The sequence below is a fragment of the Parasteatoda tepidariorum genome, chromosome 2 (genome assembly GCF_043381705.1).
Source record: "Parasteatoda tepidariorum isolate YZ-2023 chromosome 2, CAS_Ptep_4.0, whole genome shotgun sequence".
NCBI lineage: Eukaryota > Metazoa > Arthropoda > Arachnida > Araneae > Theridiidae > Parasteatoda > Parasteatoda tepidariorum.
The window spans coordinates 57,243,847-57,266,131 of record NC_092205.1 but is presented as its reverse complement, the minus strand read 5'-3'; the positions used below and the strand labels follow the sequence as shown (position 1 = coordinate 57,266,131).

The 22,285-nt window shown below is 33.6% G+C and overlaps 2 protein-coding genes across 6 annotated transcripts in view; one reads left to right on the top strand and one right to left on the bottom strand.

Annotated features, from left to right (window-relative positions):
- Positions 1 to 20,530, top strand: part of LOC107441477 (NFX1-type zinc finger-containing protein 1) — a 23,157-nt gene extending 2,627 nt beyond the window's left edge. For 2 of the 5 annotated variants that reach the window (XM_043048264.2, XM_071177623.1), the window contains one exon: positions 13,526 to 20,530. In XM_043048264.2, coding sequence (XP_042904198.1) covers positions 13,526 to 20,045 — 6,520 coding nt within the window. In that variant the 3' untranslated portion in view covers positions 20,046 to 20,530. Of the gene's footprint in view, positions 1 to 463; positions 922 to 3,199; positions 3,276 to 13,525 lie in introns of those variants that run through there. The other 3 variants (XM_043048262.2, XM_016054757.3, XM_016054767.4) reach the window with 3 other exon arrangements.
- LOC107441722 (SKP1-related A) overlaps positions 1 to 22,285 on the bottom strand; it is a 315,013-nt gene that overhangs the window by 241,254 nt on the left and 51,474 nt on the right. The window lies entirely within an intron of this gene.

Sequence of the window (22,285 nt, the reverse complement as noted above, 5' to 3'; positions counted from 1 at the left end):
ACCTTAAAATCACGGTGCAAAATATTATTAATTTAACCTTTTACTCATAAGAAACAAAAAAGTGGTTTCCATCCAACCTTGTTTTATTACAGTTATAACTTATTTGTCATTCATATTTCCTTTCAAATAATATTCAATACACACACACACACAAAAATAATCTTTATAATTAACAACAAAAATTCTTGCTTTAAATAAAAACACAGATCCGACAATAATGCTAAGAAAAGTGATGAAAATGATACCTGCAATATGCAATGCTAGCCAGTAAAAATGTCGACACCAAGAGCTATTTTATATTAATTCAGCAAGCGCTGCAATACTAATGTCCAGTATCTAGAAATCACTTTGCATGAATAAAAATATTGTAGTAAAAAATATGTATTTCCTAGCGTATTCGTTACATCTTTCCAGCTCAAACATTTTCGCCATTTTCAATCACGTTCAAAAAGCGGGCATCCAAGCAGTTGGCGATAGATTTCGTTTGGCAATCACCCATTTCACCAGATCGCCAAAGTTTAGGGTTATAAGAGGGCGGTCAGCCAAGACAGTGCGTAATTTTTAAAATAAAAACCATTAATTTGATATTGTTATTTTGGCAGTAACCAACTTTAGTTTCGGTTTCAATTTAAAACTCAATAGTAAATACTAATTATGAATTCGAAATGCATTACGCAATTGTAAGTTCAAGTTTCTCTCCTCTAAAGTTTCAGTTTATAAAATATTCAAGCTGCATAAGAATTTACATATTCTAGACTTCCACTTATATGAAATTTAAACATAGTTTTCTTTTTACTCATAGAAGTGCCGATAGCAATTGTTGAAGACATAAACCCATATTTAAATTGTGATAAAATGTTAATTAGAATGATCTATGGATTTAATTTGTGTAACAGAATATTATTAGTTTGACGCTCAAAGGTATGAGTTATTTATAAGTTGTGTTATTTATTTTGTTTGTTATATTATAATTGTTAATGTTTTTTTATTTAGTCAAAGTGGGGATGTTCCCCTTTGTCGGGTTTCAAGAATAGGCGAGAAAAATATTGCTCGTTTCAAAAACTTTTTTTTAAAATTTTAATTGGAAGATTAAGCATGCTAATATTTAATTAAGCATGCTAATATTTAAAAACTTAAAATATCCCCTATATCATTTCCTATTAAGGCAATGTGGCATAAAATATTTTCAAAAGACACTTTAAGTTAAATTTGTAAATGACTATTAAAAAGGATACTTCTAACTTTATCCCTTTTGTAAAGAGAGTGCTGTCTTAGATAAAGTAATTCGTTTTTGTAAGTATTTACTGTTAACTTATTGCATAAAGCCATATTATGACGAATAAAGAATAATTAAATCTCAAAGTCAATTGGAAAAAATTATTAACTAAGCTAACAACTAACAAGTTATTTAAGTTTCTTTTGCTAGGTGGCCAAAATATTAATGTCAACATTCAAATTTGCTTTCAAGATATGTGATAGTGGTAAATCCCGTAGAGATGTTTCCGTATCTTGATCTGTCGTGTCAACTACAATCCTCAAGGTGCCAAACAGATTTTAAAATTTCAATTTTTTAAAATGTTTGCCCAGAGGTGGCTACGAGTTATATCTTTCAACTTGGCCCCTTTATGTGATGATTATTTTAGTTTCGCGCAATGAAAGGTGACAGGACTTGGTGATTATTCTGCCACAGATCAGGTTATGGAAATCTCCCCAATCCAGTACGCGTTAAGACAAAAAGAAAATGCAAATTTCTGTATCGTTAGAAAACAAAGAAAACTATAATTTTATATATATATTTTCCAAAAGTTGCTATTTATTTTATATGTGTCATAAATTTGAAAGCTATTTGCATTTTCAATATCTGACCTTAAACAGTAAAATTAGGCTCTTTATACTAATTATTCTTTAAGGTAATTAATAACAAATTTGTAATAATTTGTATTCAATACTTTTAATGTTGCTTTTGTCACATGTCTAAAACAGAATAAACTATTACAGTAATTTTTTAACATGACAAAATATGTATTTCATTAATAAAAAAGGCTTGATCACCTTGTTTTATGATTATTGCAATGAAGTTTTGTCATTTTTTTTTTTTTTTTTTTTTTTTTTTTTTTNATTTTTTTTTTTTTTTTTGTTCTTTCCTTTAAACTAAAAGTCAAGACCTGTAACAATATTGTATAAATTATATTTTATTAGGCAACTTTTGTTTTTATTGTTTTGTACTGAGGAAAAATATGCTGTTTCGTAATTTTATAACTAATTTCTTATTTTAAATGAGTTTTTAAGTTTAATGATATTAAATGCCTTATAATAATATGTAATAGCAATTTTTATAGAAAAAGTTTTTTAAATTTGATTAGTATGGGTGATTTTTCAAAAATTGTGAAAAACCAAGTGAAAACCTGACTTGTATTTATTTTTTAAAATATTATTAATTAATTAAAAATAAAATTCACAGGGTTTGCTATCATGAAATATACTACAGTACAAACATTACAAATATTAGATGAAGCCATGAAAAATATCGCATGGGTAAGAAGTATTGTACAATAGTGACATTTATTTCACTTGGAAAAAATGCAACTGCTATACTACTCTCCCTCTCGTTTTTTCCCTAATTTGTTGGATAAATATCTAAAAAAAAATTAGACTATGTAAAAACATTTAGCTGATGACTCTTTGAAATGAAAGCATAAAAATATTCTTAGCAAATTCCTGTTAAAATTAGTATAACAATATTTTACAGCACAAACTACTGAAAATTGTACTATCCATTTAGAATGTTTAATTATTTTTTAAATATATTTATTTTATTAACTGAAACTGTAAATAATTCATACTGGTCATGTTTAACCTATTAAAAGCTAGAATTCACAAACCTTAACTTGATCCATATGAATAATATTTATTTTATTTTTACTCTTCTATATTTTAATTTCATTAATTCATAATTTTTCTGTGGTTGCTATTTTTGTATGATTAAGAGACAGTTGTGACTGTTACGGGACAGGGGTGACCTAGAAGTAAAAATTAACTCGTACAGCACTTGGATGTGACTGGGCATAGTGGTGCAAAAATTAATTATATATTGGGTAATGATTTCCTAATATATAATTATCTATTAATTTTGTCTTATTGTCATTATTATTATTTTTTTTTGGTCATGTTAAAAATGTAATGTAATTTTATGTTTTAGAAGAATATGTATGAGCATGCAGCCTAGAAACTGAGTCCCAAGTTTCTATTCTGGATTAAAAAGGTTCACTAACAATGTAAGACTTAAATTATCAAATTATTTCTACAGATTAATTTTTTTTCATAATGTATTTTGATATTTTTTATTTTTCTGAGCATATTCTTTTATTTTTCTTTGTGAAGAAAATGAGTATAAATATATTGCTTGATATTTAGTATATAAACATATTGCTTGATATATTGCTAGCAGGGTTGGCAGGTTTTTGACACCTGACGGTTTTTACTGGTTTATACCATGGTTTTTACCGTCATGTCAAAAACCCATAGTTTTGGTAAAACTGTATTTTTATTTGAGTTTAACTATTTATAATTTAAAATTAATTCATTTTTGGGCAATAAAATTAGAAAAAAAGTTGGTAAAAGATATTTAAGATATTATATAACAGATTCTTATAGATTAATATAACAGATTCTTGCATTTTCCCAACATGATTATATCAAAATATATTATTTGAAGTAATATATTAGGATACTAAACAAAATTTTCAACATTTCCAAGCATCATTTTCTTTGGCATATTACATTACTGAAGAATGTCAAGCCATTCTTGACTTAGAGTTTGTTAGTAGTTACAAGTTTTGAAAGTTTTGTTTAGCTTATTTTTAATATTTAAGAAATGCCAAATTTTAAATTCTTCTTTTTAGTTCTTGAATTTATTAATAGTTCCAAGCTTTTTTGCTTGTTTGTTTGTTTGTTTGTTTATTTCTAACAATTAAGAAGTGCAAAATTTTGAATTCTTTGCAAATCAAGCTATAATGATAAAAGTATCACTATTTTCAATAAGTATATAACAATATTTCTATATGAATGTATATCCTTCTATAAGAATACATGTATATAGTTGCAAAATCAATAGCAATCAATGCAACATTCATTTATAAAGGCAATTATGTGAAAATAGTATATTGTCCGCTATATGCCATAAATGAAAGAAAACAGTAGGTTTTTGACGGTTTTTACCACTGTCATGTCAAAAACCAGTTTTTGATGGCAAAAACCCAACCCTGATTGCTAGTATAAAAAATATTGCTTGATCACTTCCAAAGAGGTTAGTAAAAGAAATGGTTATGAGAATAACTATTTCAGTTATATTTCTGCCTTCTAAAAGTATAAAGAATCGCATTATGAAGGATTTTTTGAAAATGTTTTTTGTAAAGGATTTTTTGTAAAATGTGAGGTATCTTGTGTTATTTAAATAGTTTTTATTTATAAATAAGCACATTATTAGCTTTAAAGTTCATGAGTAGAATTTCTTGAAGCATTGTGTATATTCATGAAATGAAATGCACGGATCTTTTGTAGAATGTGATACATTTATTCCTAATTTTCAATATATGAGTTCTTTAAAAGTCTTCTGCTAAAAATCTGCTAAAAATTATCAATATTTACTATGCTTTTCACTTTAAAGTAAAGTAAAAAATATTCTAAATTTTTAAATATTTGTTTTCTTTGTTTTGAGCATTTGTTGTTAATTCCAAGAATATAATTTAAATATTTTAATGAACACATAGAAAAGCTTATTAAATTTTATTCTCTAATTAATATATGAATGAACATGAACAATATACATTCAATATACTGCAATATAGATTCAATATACTGCAATATACATTCACATTCTGAAAATAAATCATTTCATTATATGTTCACTGTATCCTCAAAAATTTCTTTTCTATTAAACAAAATTTTTACCCTATAATAAGTAAAAAAAAACACATTTTTGGTTCTTTTTAAAATATAAACTCAATCTCAAGTGTCGTGACAATATCTTAAATATTAAAAATTTAAAATATCAGAAAGCTCTCTATTAGTACTTTCTATTGAAATAGTACTTAAATATAACGGAAACCAAACTAATCTAGCATCAGAAAATGTACCTTTTAGTCCACCTGTCATAAGAAAAGCAGTGAATAACTGAGTAATGAGATGAGATATTTTTACTTTCAACTGGTATTCTGAATTATAGTTTTTTGTCAAATTATGGGTTCAATATTCTAAAGTTTATTTTTAAACAGTAATTTTTTTACAAAACAGTAGATAGAAGCAGGTACAGTCAGTAATAGAAATGTTTTAAAAAAGGGGATATTTAGTGTATTCTAATTTTTTCTATGCATAGTTAATTCTATGAATAATTTTTTAAAAATATTTTTAGAAAGCAAAGTCTGTACATTGAAATCTCTCTGGCACAGTAAAATGGTGATTGCTAGAAGTTGGTAGTTCTTAGAGGTTACCTCCATTGACTTGGCGTAGGTACTCACAACATCCGAAAATGGGGGGGGGGGAATGACTGGAAATAATAGAGCTACAATTTTTCGTATGAAAAAACTGTCTAAAAATAGTGAAGAATAAATCAGGATTAAGAATATACCAGGATCCTTTGTATTCCAGACAAGCCAGTAGCCATTAATAAGGCTTCAAGCAGACCACGTTCTGTGCCTTGACGGCTATGCTATCAAATCACACATTATTCCAAAATATTTTTTTTTTAATATTTAAGTTACTGTTTTCTGACTTGGGCAAAATTACATCTAAGCAAACTTTAAAAAAAAAAATTCAACATATTCATAACTGAGTTATGATTTGCTGTGGGGCTTGACGTCAGTGTTAGCGGATTTATGCAAGACTTAAAAAAAAAAAAAAAAAAAAAACAGTTTTTTGTTTAAACCATTGAAAAAAAGCCAGCTTTTACTAAGATTTTTCCAAAAAGTTTAGATAATATGAAGAAGACATAATGTTATTAATTAATTACTGTCGTATGATTAAATATTAGGAACAATATGGAACAGCAGTTTTGCATTTTCGAAACCTGTTAGAGTAAAGAGACAGAACTTAAGAAGTATGATGAACAATGCTTTTTAACTACTTTGAATTATAATAATCAATTTCCTAACTTTTTCAATCAAATGTATTTTGAACAAATTGAGCACAATTAAAGATTGAACATTTTTGAAAAATGGATTTTTGGTTTAATTTAAAGCACTGGTGGAATGTTTTGGAACATGACTGTATTATCTATAGTAATTTTGGTCTGGTTTCAACGTAAAAGGGTGGGGGAAATGCATCACTATATCTACTAACATTTTAGCTATTAGCTGTTGTTTTTGTCAGATTGACTGTTATAATATAATTTTGCTCTTTTGCATCTGCTGCCTTATAGGTAATATCTCAGTTAATTTGAACTATATATTTTACTGAAATAATAATCAATAAATTGAATTTAAGTACACTTATCAGGGGTCTGTTTAGAAGAAATTTGGGTCCGTTAACGGACCCTTCACAAAATATCTTTTCATAAAAACGGACCCTTCACAAAATATTTTAACTTAAAAACGGACCCTTCACAAAATGATTTTTCTTTTAATCGGATCCTTCACAAATTTTTTTATCTTCATTATTATTTTGTTAATCGAATAAACCCTTTCCAGGGCAGAAAACAAGAAAGATTGATGTAAACGAATTAAGTTTCGTCTTCGGCAGACGATTCTTCCATTATTCGTATTCTGCGTATTTATTAATATTCTGCGTATTTATTAATATTTATTAATATTCTATTCGTATTATTAATATTATATTCGTATTTATTAATATTCTACGTTCAGCAATATTGGCTAAATACCAAATATTTGTATGTTGCATCTCTAATTTAGAAACAGCAATTGTTTATTTTTTAAAATTTAAATTTTTTAATTATAATTTTACAGTGTTGAGCATAATCTTGTATGTCTTTACAATTTAAAAACTCCTTGAAAAGTTTTTTTTTTGTTGCAATAACGGACCCTATTTGCACAAATTCATAAAAGTGGACCCTGGTTGAAAGAATATGAGTAATTTTTTCACAATTTCACGAAAAACGGACCTTTCACAAAATGTCTGGACAGACCCTTGCTTATGTTAGTTGTGAATAATGAGATAGTAAGTAAAACGTTACCTGCCTAAACTTCTTTAGAAAAAGCCTACTATTTTGTGATTGTGTTTGCAGTAACTGCTTGCTACATATCCTTGAGCACAAGAGTTTTCTCAGATTTAATGGCAGCTAAAGCGCAATCCTGTTTGCATTTCGACCATCATACCGTCAGTCACGAAATTGGGAATTCTTGATCTCACAGGTCCACAATGGACTGTTGCGTGAGTCTTCAACTTCAAAAAATAAGTTTTAAAAAATTTAAGCTAGAGCTTTACCAATATGTGAAATTGTATCGGATTAAAAACTTATCCTTTTCACGTGAAATCCTCATCATTTCAGCTTTGGTTTTCAATTTTTGTTTGGGTTATTTTTTTCTAAGTGTGAAGAACAAAGCTTTATTAAATAAATCTATTAAATAAGTCTCCTTACCTAAAATACCATAACTCTTCTGCTTCCATTTTAAGAAAAGTCGTTGAAGGTCTTAGATTATTGTGTGCGGCTTTAAAAGATTATGCTTCTTCAATTTTCAATATGAAATTTTTGATTTCTTATGCATTGGGACTTAGACTTAGAGGTTGGGCAGCACCAAGGAGCAGGGCACATCGACCAGAGGTCTATTGTACCTCACCCAAACCCTAAATCATGATTAGCAAAAAACCCCTGTAGCTGAAATAAAATTCAGCAAACACCTTACAGGAACATCCTGCAGTTCCCAGGTTTTAATGTAATTCTGCCCCAAATGCTCAGATCTTTGAGCAGAATAGACCTCACAATCACAAAGTATATGTTGTGGTGTCCCTTCTTCAAGATGACAACCTCGACAAAGAGAATTAGATTCAATTCCCAGTATGTATAGGTATCTCCTGAGGATGCAGTATCCTGTAAGAAGACCAATGATCTTTCTCAAATTGTTTCTATTAAGCTTTAAAAGCTCTTTTTGACGTACATTAGGACAGTCACGATTCATCTCCTTAGCTTGTCTCTGACCGCCAGCGACGCGCCATTGCTCATGTGCAATTTTGCCATAGAGCTTGAATATAGATACCCTAAAAGAGGTGGGAGAAATTCCCAATGCAGGTTCAGGGCCCCAGAAAATTGCACTAGAGTCAGCCCGTGCTGCTTCATCAGCTAGCTCATTTCCAAGAATACCCATATACTATCTAGGTAACCAATGCAGGTATACCCTGTTATGAGTAGAAAGTTCACAGACAACCGAAAAGCATTCCCACACTAGCAAAGATATGAATTTACATTTTGACAGTGATGATAGGAGATCAGCCTGACTGTCGGAACAGATGCGGATAGTCATATTTTGATGTCCCCTGTCTAAGCATATCTTACAGCACAAGATAATGGCATAGACCTCAGCCTGAAAAACAGTGGCATAGCTTCTCAAGGGAAAGTGAAGTTTGGTACCATCATTGGAGCAGTAAATTCCTGCTCCTGATTTGAGATCAAGCCTTGAACCATCAGTGTACCATTTTAGACATTTGCCTTTAAGCCACCGAGGAGAATTGAACCATTCATCTCTAGTAAGAAAATGGATCTTTGAATGGCTTGTGAAAAGCATATCTTAGTGACATATAATCACTAGGCGCAAGGCCGGATTTACGCATAAGCTAAATAAGCTGTAGCTGGGGGCCCCGAGATGACAAGGGCCCCCAGATCCTACTTTCCACCCTCTTTTTTTAAAGTTTTATTCGAAACTGGGGCCCTCAGAAGCCCAAAATGCATTTTTTTTCCTTTTTTACATTGTCGGACATAATAAATATAAATAAATGAATGAATAAAACAAAAAACTTCTTTGTCATTAGTAGGGAACATATAATATTTCAAGAAATTTGAGTATTAATAAATTATTTATAAATAAACAATTTTTCAGTTTAAAAGGTAGTTATTTTTTGCCCCATCATTCGATCATCAGACTATTTAATGTATCTGTTTCTAAGGATCAGGATTCCCTTTTATTTTACTTTTACTATTTGTGCTGGTGAAAATAATTATAATTACTATTTTAACTCCTGAAAACTCGAAGGCAGGGCCGGATTTACGTATAAGCTAAATAAGCTGTAGCTGGGGCCCCGAGATGACAAGGGCCCCCAGATCCTGCTATACCCTCTTTTTTTTAAAGTTTTATTCGGAGCTGGGGCCCTCAGAAGCCCAAAATGCATTTTTTTTCCTTTTTTACATTGTCGGACATAATAAATATAAATAAATGAATGAATAAAACAAAAAACTTCTTTGTCATTAGTAGGGAACATATAATATTTCAAGAAATTTGAGTATTAATAAATTATTTATAAATAAACAATTTTTCAGTTTAAAAGGTAGTTATTTTTTGCCCCATCATTCGATCATCAGACTATTTAATGTATCTGTTTCTAAGGATCAGGATTCCCTTTTATTTTACTTTTACTATTTGTGCTGGTGAAAATAATTATAATTACTATTTTAACTCCTGAAAACTCGAAGGCAGGGCCGGATTTACGTATAAGCTAAATAAGCTGTAGCTGGGGCCCCGAGATGACAAGGGCCCCCAGATCCTGCTATACCCTCTTTTTTTTAAAGTTTTATTCGGAGCTGGGGCCCTCAGAAGCCCAAAATGCATTTTTTTTCCTTTTTTACATTGTCGGACATAATAAATATAAATAAATGAATGAATAAAACAAAAAACTTCTTTGTCATTAGTAGGGAACATATAATCTTTCAAGAAATTTGAGTATTAATAAATTATTTATAAATAAACAATTTTTCAGTTTAAAAGGTAGTTTTTTTTTGCCCCATCATTCGATCATCAGACTATTTAATGTATCTGTTTCTAAGGATCAGGATTCCCTTTTATTTTACTTTAAAATTGTACAAATGATATATTTAATGCTTTCACGTGATATGCAGCAGTTTTAAACAGCACTTTAAANCTGCTGGATTGGGTTCAAAATGACAAGGCTACGGAGTTGAATATTAGTAGTCGTGAACTCGAAATTGGGTCGGCTGTGCAATGACTGTTATGAAATAAACTAATAAATTTAGCAGGGATAGCCAGGTTGATAGGGCGTTGGACTCATGTTCGTGAGAATGGGAGTTTGAATCGAGCCGGCAGATGAATACCCATGTATAAAATGGTGACTGGTGCATGTTAAATCTGTCGGGGTCACAAAGTCCTCCAAGTTCTCATAACAAATAAATACCTCTGGGTACTAATCTAGCAGTTCCCTTGTCTTCTGGATTGGGTTCAAAATTACGAGGCTACGGACTTGAATATTAGTAGTAGTAAACTCGAAATCGGGTCGACTGTGTAACCACTGTTATAAAATAAACTAATAAATATCAGAGTCTGTTAACTTGCCAGGTTGATAAGCATGCTGTGTGTAGGACTGTGGCTTATCTATGAGCACAGTATTTCTAAAGTATCTGTCAATAAGCTTTTCAATAGCTTTCAACAGACAGGAAGTGAGGCTAATTGGTCTGAATGATTTGGCCTCAAAGTAATTTTCCTTATCTGGTATTGGAATGAAAATTACACTGGTATTCCTCCAAGAGTAAGGTATATACCCAAATGCTATACAGGATTGTAAAATCCTACATAGAATAGGGGCTAATATGTTCACCCCCTGAATAAGCATTATTGGCATGATATCATCCATGTCTGGTGACTTGTAGGGCTTAAACGATTTGATAGCCCATACGACTTTTTCATAGGAGACCACCATCTTGGCGGCCTCCCAGTCATACTTATTACAAGTAGTTGTAGGATTATCATAAAAGATGTTCATTCTCTACGGGATGAGATCCAGGGAAATGAGCTTCAAGTAGTTCTCCAAAAGCTTCTTCCCCTGGTTCACTGTATCTGCCGCTTGTAAGACGGATGACATTTAGATTGCAATTAAAGTCTTTTATAAGGATTTTTGTAATCTTTGCGGTATCAGAAGTAGTGTTAATGTCATCGAAGAAAATCTGCCAAGAGCGACGTTTAGATGCCCTGATAGCCTTGATATAGGCAGTTAGAGCGTTTCGGTAGGACTGCCATTCTCCAGATTTCTTTGCTCTGTTAAATAGCTTCCTACATTTCTTACGTAATTTACTAAGCTCAGAAAACCACCAAGAACCTCGCCTTGGGGAACTAGTGGACGTAACATTACATGAAATACGATTTGAATCAAGTATGATCTGTTGCACTTAGTCAACTCTACATCATTAACATTATTGTACTGACCAGAGAAGCTCCCCATCTTCCTCTCCAGAGCTGCTCTAAAGGAACCCCAATCCACTGTTCTGGGGTTCCTCCTTATGACCTTCAGTCCAGAGAGGCCTTTAATAGAAAAAAGTAATTAGTTGGTGATCTGAAGCAGTAACTGCACCAGATACCTTTCAATCAGTAACGTAATCTATAGAAATAGAGTTACATAAAGTAAGGTCAATAACTTCCCTCCTGTTACTTATAACAAAGGTATGTTCATTGCCTTTATTAAGGGCATACAAATTAAAATATAAGCCATGTTCCATTATACTTCTCCCCGCTGGTTTCTATCACTGCTACCTCACACTGTGTGGTGCTCATTTGTATCACAGCCGAAGATGAATCTACAGCTTGAACCACAGTGGCCAATTATAGTTTTAGTAATATCAGTCAATGGGTCTTTCTCCTCATAGGGGAGATAGGCAGGAACAATGACAAAGTCAGAAATTGTCTCATTGTCATAGAATTTTAGCTTAACAGCAACTAAATCCTTATTGAGAAAGTTGACAAGATTAAGGGCATTTAGATTAGACCTAGCCACTATGCAGGCCCTGGGAAGGTCACAACGGATATCATAAAAAATATTAAAACCTTCAACGTTGAGCCCCATAATTCTACCTTTGTGGTTCCAAGGCTCTTGTATAAGAGCAATATCTAGTTCTCCATCATTCAACCTTTTAGCCATAAGGCCAGAGGCAGCAATGCTGTGACGGAGATTAATTTGACCAACCTTGATTATTGCCACAATTGGTTAGCAATATGAGTAAAGCCAGAATGGCACCTACCTATCCTGGTTAGCTTTAGAAGAAAGATCTCCCTTTAGCAGCTCTATTGCTTCATCAATACCAAGCATAGAAGCTGATGAGTCAGGTTGTAAAGTTACGTCCGACCCAGAGTCCAACCCTAGCTCTGAAAAATCAAGAGCCCTAATTGAACTTACCTTAGAAACAGGGGAATTAGGCTTCCAAGGTTTATCCTTCTGATCCATTTCCTCCTGGTCGTCAGGTTCGACAGAGAGGACATCCGATGTTGTTGGAGCCTCTGCTGCCTTTTTCTTGTTAGGATCATGGATAATCTTAATGACTCTACGATCCACACCAGTGAGTGCACTATAATTGGCCCTCACAATGTCTTCCACGTCTTCAGGCTCAACCTCAAAGATCCATCTAGGGGTGCCCGGTCCCACAGCATTCTGCAGAACCCTCCACCCCATAGACTTCAACCCTGGGGTCAGTCTCTGAAGACGCCACAAGAAGGTGCCCTGATCAGAGAATTGCTCTCTTGTCTTAAAAGCCACCTTCACAGGTTTGGGTAACTCATCAGTGCCTATAACTCTAAGCGTGAGGTCGCCCAAGGATCTGTCATTAAAGTGGCCTCTAATCCACTCTACCGTGTACTAAATACACTGAATAACCAACGGCATTTTTTCGCCAATGGGAATGGCGTCAGTCTGCGCTAAGATCTCCCGGAGGATGTTGTTGGAGTCTCCCAGAGAAAGCTTGTCCGAAGGAAAGTCCTTCCTGACAATAGCAATCTTGGTCGACTTGGCTGCACAAGCGAAGGAAACTCTAGATTGGAGGCTTCCAGTTGGGTCACCCACTTCAGTTTGGCTACCCTCACTAAGAGGAATCACTTCCCTGGACTGGGTTCTCCTCCCAGGAGCAACATCCTCTTTGAACTTCTTACCCCTCTAGGCTGGCACACTGGATGAGGGCGTTGCATCAGAGGACCCAGGCCTCTTAGCTTCGTCACTCGCTTCAGTGGCTCTCATTTTTCTCTACCTTCTTCTCTGGTTCATGGACATTCCAGTGATGCCAGACACACTTTCCTCCGAGTGTCTCTGAAGACCAGAGACTCCTGCAGAGGAAGGGCCTGTACCTTTGGACACCTCACGAGGTACCCTTTTGGGCAACCACTAACATGAATGATGGGCATTGAGCCATGCAAGTCCCTAATGCTGTCCTGCAGCAACTGCTGATTGAGTCCTAGAACGTGCTAGAAGATCCGTTCATTAAATCACAAGTTATTCAGAGTGTTGTTTTTTTTCGGCTCACTGTACATGTATTTTTGTATTGCCTTATAATTATTATTCAATAATGTTAATTTGTGTAATGTTTTTTTTCTAGGAGAGCTATATGGAACCAAGTAAGTAGCGCTGCTCATGATAATGAGAAGGAAAGTGATGATGTTCCAGTGAGAGGTTTAAACGAGCAATTAAGGCATGGAAATCGAAGAGCCAGACCAAGAAATTCACAACATTTTAATCAACCAGCTACAAGAAGAAATGAAAGACAGGGTATTAGCGCTGACTCTCATGAAAATAACAATGCTAGAAATAGAGTAGATCAGAATTTTCCAAGACAAACTTTCCAATCTCGCAACAGACAGAGTCGTTCAGCTCGGCCTCGTGATTACTCAGCTTCATCTAGAGAGGAAAATCAGTATACCCACAAAGCATCTGATTTCACAAATCCAAGCAAACAAAATTTTCCAAGGCAAAACTCTCAATCTCGTAACAGACAAAGGTACGAACAGGAAACCAATGGAAATAATTCTAGAGGCAGGCGAGGTAATCACAATCACAGGCCTCGGCCAGTCAACAAAGAGTTTGGAAATGGCGTGGCCAATCAGCACCATCAAAATACCATGGACCAAGGTGTTAGAAGAAGCGAAAAAAATGATACTGCTTCTCTACCCTCCGAGCAGAAAGACATAGATAACCATCCTCAGTTAAAGGAAATTAAACCAATGGGCTTTGAAAGGCTTAAAGACTTGGTGAATAAGAGTGCAAGCGAAATCGTTCTGACGATTTGCAATTCTAGAAGTGGATTCATTTTGCGTCTAAATACTTCAATGGGGCGTGATATGACAGCATATGTATGGTTAGCTTTAGGTAAATCCGTCTCTGCCCACTTGTCAAAGAATGTAAATAACATGGTTAATATGGTGACTAAGATTGAGAGTTTCATGGAGAGTATATTAACTTTTCTGGCCTCATTTCAAAGATATGATTCTAAAGGTTACCACTTAGATTCTTTGGCTAGTTTAACTGATTTTCTATTTAAATTTCAAACTACCATACCTTCGTCTGCTTCCGATGTTTTATTAATTACATTGCCACTCTTAGAAAAAACGTGTCAAAAATTCTTAGAAAGTTCAGGCGAACGTTATGCAGAGGTTTTTAAAAAGCTGAGAGATATCGAAGAGCAAAATAATTTGTTTTTGAGAAAATATACGCCTGCAGAAGTGAAAAAGTTATCTAATAAAGAGCGATTACAACTTATGGATCCACCTGAAAACTATAGATCTTTGCCTGTGTTACCGAATATGGATGATTTTAATATTGTAAAAGCATTCATTCGACCAAATATCACTAATGGTTGTTATACGGATTCAGAACACTATCTTGACGTGCAGTACCGTTTGTTGCGTGAAGACTATGTCAAGCCATTACGTGATGGAATTACTGAATATTTAAGATTAAAGAAAAGTGGGAAACCTGTTAAGCAGTGTAAAGATTGTAGAGTTTATGAAAATGTGCAAATCGTTGATCAGCAATTTGTTAATGGTGGTCTTGTACATATGGCTTATTTCAATGATTCAAGTTTTTCTAGACTAAGATGGGAATACAGTAAGCGTTTTCTCACAGGATCTCTTCTTTGCTTCAGTGCAGATGGCTTTCAAAGCATGCATTTTGCTTCAGTTGCTCGAAGACTACCACAACAACTTAAAAGAGGACTTCTACTTCTGCGGTTTGAATCCTTATCTGATGAAGTGTTGAACTTTGGTTCTGATAATAAATTTGTTGTCATAGAAACAACAGCTTACTTTGAGGCATATCGACACAACCTCAGTGCTTTGCTTCAACTCAACGAAAATAATCTACCAATGAAACGTTACGTTGTTGAGGTCAAAAAAGAAGTTAATGCACCTCAATATTTGACCAGGGCATCTACCTTTGATATGCGACCTCTTCTGATGCCAATGAATGGAGATTTTATCCAACACATTGCCTCTGAAAATAATGATATTCTTACTACTTATGAATTCCCACCTGAAATGAATTTTAAGGCTAGATCTATCAATGTTCTTGATGACAGATATTGGCCTTCTCATTCTGAATTAAAGCTTGATCCAACTCAGTTCGCTGCGTTAAAGGCAGCAGTTACTAAAGAATTCGCTGTTATTCAAGGTCCACCCGGAACTGGAAAAACGTACATAGGATTACGAATAGCCCAATTACTTTTGCATAATAAGCAAAAATGGGAGACCGAAGAAAATCATACTCCAATTTTGGTTGTGTGTTACACAAATCATGCTTTGGATCAATTTTTAGAAGGTTTGTGCGTGTTCACTCAAAAAGTGGTTCGCGTAGGTGGTCGGTCAAATAATGAAGCACTTGCAAAATTTCAACTTAATAATTTAAAACGTATTTTGGAAGATAAAAGGCAAGTTCCCAACTACATTTTTTCAAATCTTAAGCAAAAGCAATCTGAATTATATTCAATAAAGAGAGACATTGACAGAATAAAGTCTTCGGTTGAAGAGAGCGTTAAAAATGTTTTGGGTGAATCTCAATTAAAGAACTGCATGCTAGAACTTCATTATCGTAGTCTTAAACAGTGTGATCTTAAAGATAATGGGAATTTGATACTGGATTGGTTAGAGATTACAGTCAGATCGGTTAAAACATTAGATGATAATGATGAGTTAGATGATTCTGATAATGAAGAAATCGGTGATTTTGATGTTAAAAGCATCTTTAAAGATCAGCTAATTGATATTCCTGTGAGTGAAGGAAATCAGCTGAATTTAAATTTTGACAAGAGTTTACTAAGAAACGGTATAAGATATGAACAGATTATAGCACAACATCTTTCCGAAATTATTGAAATTTGCAATCCATTTTCTGAAGTGCAAGCATATAATATTAAGGATGTCTGGAGTTTGGACTTAATTTATCGTTGGAAACTTTATAGGTTTTTTGTCAACTGCTATATTCAGCGTAAACAATCGGAGTACCTTGAAGCAATGAAGGTTTATTTACGCCAACGTGAAGAATTTAGATCCGATAAATTCGAACTGTTGTGCTCTAAGCAATATATCCAGCACTTAAAAAGTGATCTACAAGGATCGTTATCAAAAATATTAGATGAAAACTCTCTTAAAGATGTAATTCCGCCATGGCATTTAAACTCACTCTTTAACACAAACATTAATTTAAAAGGAAGCTCCCTTGTGTGTCATTGGCTGGAACTCAGTATTGAAAACCCAAATGGTTTAAGAGCTCGCTTCGAGCTAATTCGTAATCTTAAATTTATATCAAACCATCTAAAAAGTTTTCATGAAAACACTGGAAGCAAAGAAAATGTTGATGTCGATGATGAAATCGATAGCGAAGGGGAGGCCGATATTGAGTATATTGAAGCTGAGAGAGATATTGACAGTGAAGAGTTCTTTGATGTATCATTTGACATCCCCAGTTTGAAGCAGAGACAAAAACTAATTCCCACTGTTGATGACGGATGGAAAGTCCAAGGAGGTGAAAGAAAGCGAAAACATTATATTAAAAATAATTTGCGTAATAATGACGTAATGTCTGAAGAAGAGGCGAAAATTGTAAGTGATGTTTGGCGTCTGCCGTTGAAGCGGCGATGGTGTCTCTATAAATATTGGTTGACTTGCTATATTAATGAAAAGAATAGAGAAACTTTGGAGTTTCAAAACCAATTGCGTTCAATACATGAAGAAATCTGTGAACTTCGAACTGAAGAAGATATGTATATTTGTCGTCAAGCTGATGTTGTTGGGATGACAACTACAGGAGCTGCTAAATACCGACAGATCGTCCAAAATTTAAATCCAAAGATTGTCATTGTAGAAGAGGCAGCAGAAATTCTAGAAAGCCATTTAGTTACTTCTCTTGCACCTGGAACGGAACATGTGATATTAATTGGAGATCATCAGCAATTAAGACCTAGTCCTACGGTACATTTACTGTCTGTTCAATATGAGTTAAACGTATCATTGTTTGAAAGAATGGTGCAAAACGGAATGGATTGCCATCAGTTGGGCATTCAACACAGAATGAGACCTGAAATCGCAACCCTTCTAGTTCCACATATATATGAAAAATTAGAAAACCATGAGTCCGTGACGAAATACGAGAACATTAAAGGAGTTATGAAAAATGTATTTTTCATTACACACAACTATTCAGAGCAGAATGAAAATGATTCTAAAAGCCATGTTAATGAACACGAAGCCAAATTCTTGTTAGGTCTCTGTAAATACTTTGTTCAACAAGGGTATGATCCCTCACAAATAACTGTTCTTACTACCTATTCAGGCCAGTTGTTTGCTATGAAAAAAATAATTAGCACGAAAAAAATAATTAGCGGTGTTAAAATCACAGTTGTCGATAACTATCAGGGTGAAGAAAACGATATTATTTTGATATCTTTTGTTCGAAGTAATGAAGAAGGCGAAATCGGATTTTTGAAAGAGCCAAATCGTGTATGCGTGGCACTGTCTAGAGCGAAAAAAGGGTTTTTTTGTATTGGAAATTTCCAATTGCTGGCAGAAAGAAGTAATTTGTGGAAAAACATCGTCTCCCGCTTGCAAAGCAATCAAGCTATTGGAGCATCTCTTCAACTAGTGTGTCAAAATCATCCTAACATAAGTAATGATGTGGCGCACGAAAAGGATTTTGATTCTGTGCCTGAAGGTGGATGCACTCGCAACTGTGAAGCTCGTCTTTCATGCGGACATACGTGCCCTTTAATGTGCCACACATATGACAAAAATCATGAATTAACAAAGTGCTTGAAACCTTGCAATAAAAAATGCTCCTATGGTCATCCTTGTAATAGAAAATGCTCTGATGAATGTGGCTTATGCAGGACTCTGATTATGAAGACTGTAGAATCCTGCCGTCACAAAGTGAAAGTTAGGTGTTACCAGAGTGAAGAGGAGATAGTTTGTGACAAACCGTGTGAGAAGATCCTGAGTTGTGGTCATACGTGTTTGAAAAAATGCGGGGAGAGTTGTTCTGTTAAATGTGAACGAATATGCACAGTTCGATCTGTCATTTGCGGTCATGACATTAAAGTAGAATGTTTCCAGTCAAAGAATATAGATTTATTAGCTGACAAATGTACTGAGCCTTGTCGAATGCAACTAGCTTGTGAACATATGTGTAAGGGAAATTGTCGTAGGTGCCATCAGGGTCGATTACATGTAGCGTGTCTTCAACCGTGTAAGAGAATTTTAGTATGTGGTCATGAATGTAAATCACCCTGTTCAAAAAGTTGTCCACCCTGTAAGAGACAATGTGAAAATAGATGTGTTCACAGTAAGTGCCCTAAGGAATGTGGTGAACCTTGTAAAGAGTGCACTGAACCTTGTGAATGGCAGTGTATTCATAAAAAATGTGATCGTCTGTGTGGACAACTATGCAATCGTAGTCCTTGTGATAAACCTTGTTCGAAAATATTAAAATGCAAACATGCTTGTATTGGACTATGCGGCGAACCTTGCCCAAAACAATGCAGAAATTGCAATCGCAAGGAAGTAACTGAAATATTCTTAGGTTTTGAAGGTGAACCTGGTGCAAAATTTATCTGCCTTGAAGATTGCAAACACATATTTGAGATAAACGGTATTTCTCAATGGATGAGGACATCTCAGGATTCCGAGTCGAGACAAATTCTAATGAAGTCGTGCCCCAAATGTACTACTGTGATAAGGAAAAATTTGCGATTTGGTAATGTTATTAAATCGTGTCTTCAAGATATCGAAAAAGTTAAAATTCTGACGTATGGTGACAAGAAGAGGAATATATTACGAGCTGTAAAGCTTGCGGAGCGTTTAAAATCATCCTCTGTTAGATACGGTAAATCTTTGTTAGATATCTGTGCTCCTCTTTTGAAAGTCTTGAATTCGGGTAAATCTCGAAGCGTCCAGGAGCTAACAGTAATGGAAAATATAATATCAGTTGGCGAAATTTTTGTAAAAGCACTTGAAGGCAAAGATATTGTTATGCTTACCCGCGTTGATAGTGACAAATTAATCAAAAACACAGTTTCAGAATTTAAACAATACTTAGAAAAGACGAGTCTTTGGTTAATTTCGTTTTTTCGTGATGAATACTTAACAGCTTCCGATCAACAGCTACAGGAATTGTTGTGGGAAGTTCGACGAATGGAATCGGCTACTAAATTTTTGCAGTACATTGCAGGACGAACTATAATAAATTATGATTCTCATTTTCGTAGCATCATTGATTGTCTTATGACCTATTCTCCATTCTGCGAATCAAGCCTGGCTGTTTTTTCCGAGGAGTTCAAAGCTTTAACCGAAAAGTATGGAGGAGCAGTCATCAACGTTACTGAGGATGAAAAGAAATCTATATTGAAAGCCATGGCTCTTACTAAGGGGCATTGGTTCCAGTGTCCTCGAGGTCATGTTTATTGTATCACAGAGTGCGGTGGTGCAATGCAACAGAGTACTTGTAATGAGTGTGGTGAACAAATTGGAGGTATGAATCACGCTCTACTTCCAAGCAACCGGGTTGCAACTGATATGGATGGTTCTCCTCATGGTGCCTGGTCCGACGCCATGAACATGGACAACTATCGTTTCTAATGTTTAATATTGTGATTTTTAATACCCTATAAATTGTTTTTACAAATTACAATGAATGCTAGAATTGGAAACATTTTTATGCAAGTTGAATGAAATGTTCAACTAGAATATTTTTTTAAATAAATGATTTGATATACTGGCCAATTAAATTATTTTAATTTATAGCAAAGGTAGCAAAGGAATATCTGTTATGAAAGTACAGACCTTTCAGTTGCCAGGTTTATAGTTTTTGAAATTAACAGTTTTTGATAATTTTCAAATTTCTATGTGTAATGAATAATTTGCCTTGTTATGATTGTTGACAGTTACTGGTTAACTGATAAATTTTTAATGGCTTGTATTAAAATTATCATTATGCAACTAATTTTTCTTTACTGTTTCCTGTTATTGAATGTAAAAATGAATTTCTATTTTAGTTTTACTTAAGCATGCAAGTCAAGTGTTATAACTCAACTCAAGAAAAATAAATAGATATTTTACTTTTACTGACACTTTTTATTTGTTTCTAAAATTAGTAAGTAGAAAACTTAGTTTCTAATAGGATGATTTTAATGAGAGGTGCATAATTTTTCATTTGTTGTGCACTGTGGTATATATATCATGAGAGCGCTTTTTAAACTACGTTTTCCTCCCTACCAAACTCACCTGTTGAAGGGGGGGGGAGATGGATAATTCCAAATATTCTTTTAATTCAATCCTTTTTATTTTATTTTCGCAAATAAACTATTAATGAACATTTACTCTATTCGGCCGTATCGTATTCAAACATGTAAAAAACGAGGCTATCATTCAATCACAATTTGAGTTATAAGGCCTACGCTTTATCTCTGGAACTAATGAAGTGAATCAAATTGTTTTTACACGTAATCGTATAGATGAATTTTTTCATTTATTTAATCGACGTGATTTTAAAATAGCTAAAATCAAAAGTTGCAAGGACTGATTACTTCTTGGGAAATCAAAATTTAAAAATGCGTCTTCTTGAAAATGGAGAAATAAGCAAAAAAGAAAATTATCCTGTAGCCTTAACTTTCGCTTGCCTAAACGTCTTAGTACGGGAAAATGATATCACCAAATCAAAAGTTGGAATTTTGTTGTTTAAAGTGTTTTGCTCACTGCACACCAAAATCGTAAGTAAGTTTATTATTTTGGACATATCTGAAAATACGTGTGCAAGAAAAGGGACATAGTCTGAAAAGCATGTTTAAGGAAAGGAAATAGGAGACACAGTTCTAACTGCGGTTTTTTAAGGAAATTGGCATGGCTGTAAATGTACAGTCCGCAAAAAAAAAAACGAATCACCCTGAATAANATTATTTTGGACATATCTGAAAATACGTGTGCAAGAAAAGGGACATAGTCTGAAAAGCATGTTTAAGGAAAGGAAATAGGAGGCACATTTCTAACTGCGGTTTTTTAAGGAAATTGGCATGGCTTGAAATGTACATTTAAGTAATTAGACATAGCTATTTTTAAGAAAAAAGATGGACATAGCCCTAAATACATGTTTAAAGTTTATGCAGATCCAAACAGGTGTTTAAATTAATGGATAGGATTTAAAATTGGTATTTAAGAGTAAGGACATATCTATTAAAAAAAAAATATATGGAACGCATTTAAAAAAGACATCACAGTTGATTCCGTTTTTCAAATAACTGTTGTGAATCAGGGTGGCCACCCACCTGGAAAACCTGGAATTATCAGGGAATTTTTTTTATACTGGAAAAAACCTGGAAATATCAGAAATTTGGATAAAAGCCTGGAAAATCAGGGAATTTGAAAGAAAAGCTGGAAATTTTTTCTTTGATAATTTTTTTAATTTCACTACTTTAAATTATTTACTAATTTTCTTAAGCTAAATTATTTCATCCATAATAGCCACTTTTTTTTGAACGGAAATGTATCGCCAAACCGTTGAAATATCATCAACTTAGCGATACTTTGCTTGCATCAAAATTTGCTCCATTACAACTCTGTCAAACTAGAATACCACATTAAATTCTCCCACGGTTGCTAAACGAATGCAGAAACCTTTGACCGCTATGGGACTGTGCAATTTAGGAAAGATTCTGGTGTAGGTGGAAAAAGATTTAGGNCAACCAATCGCACATTTTTTTTACAATCGCTAGCAGCAATGTTTGTCGATAAATTGTTACAATTGTTGCATTAATGTTATTTTTTTCTATTTCATTTTAACCTTTTATAACATATATTAAAAAAAAAATTTTTTAAGAACCAAC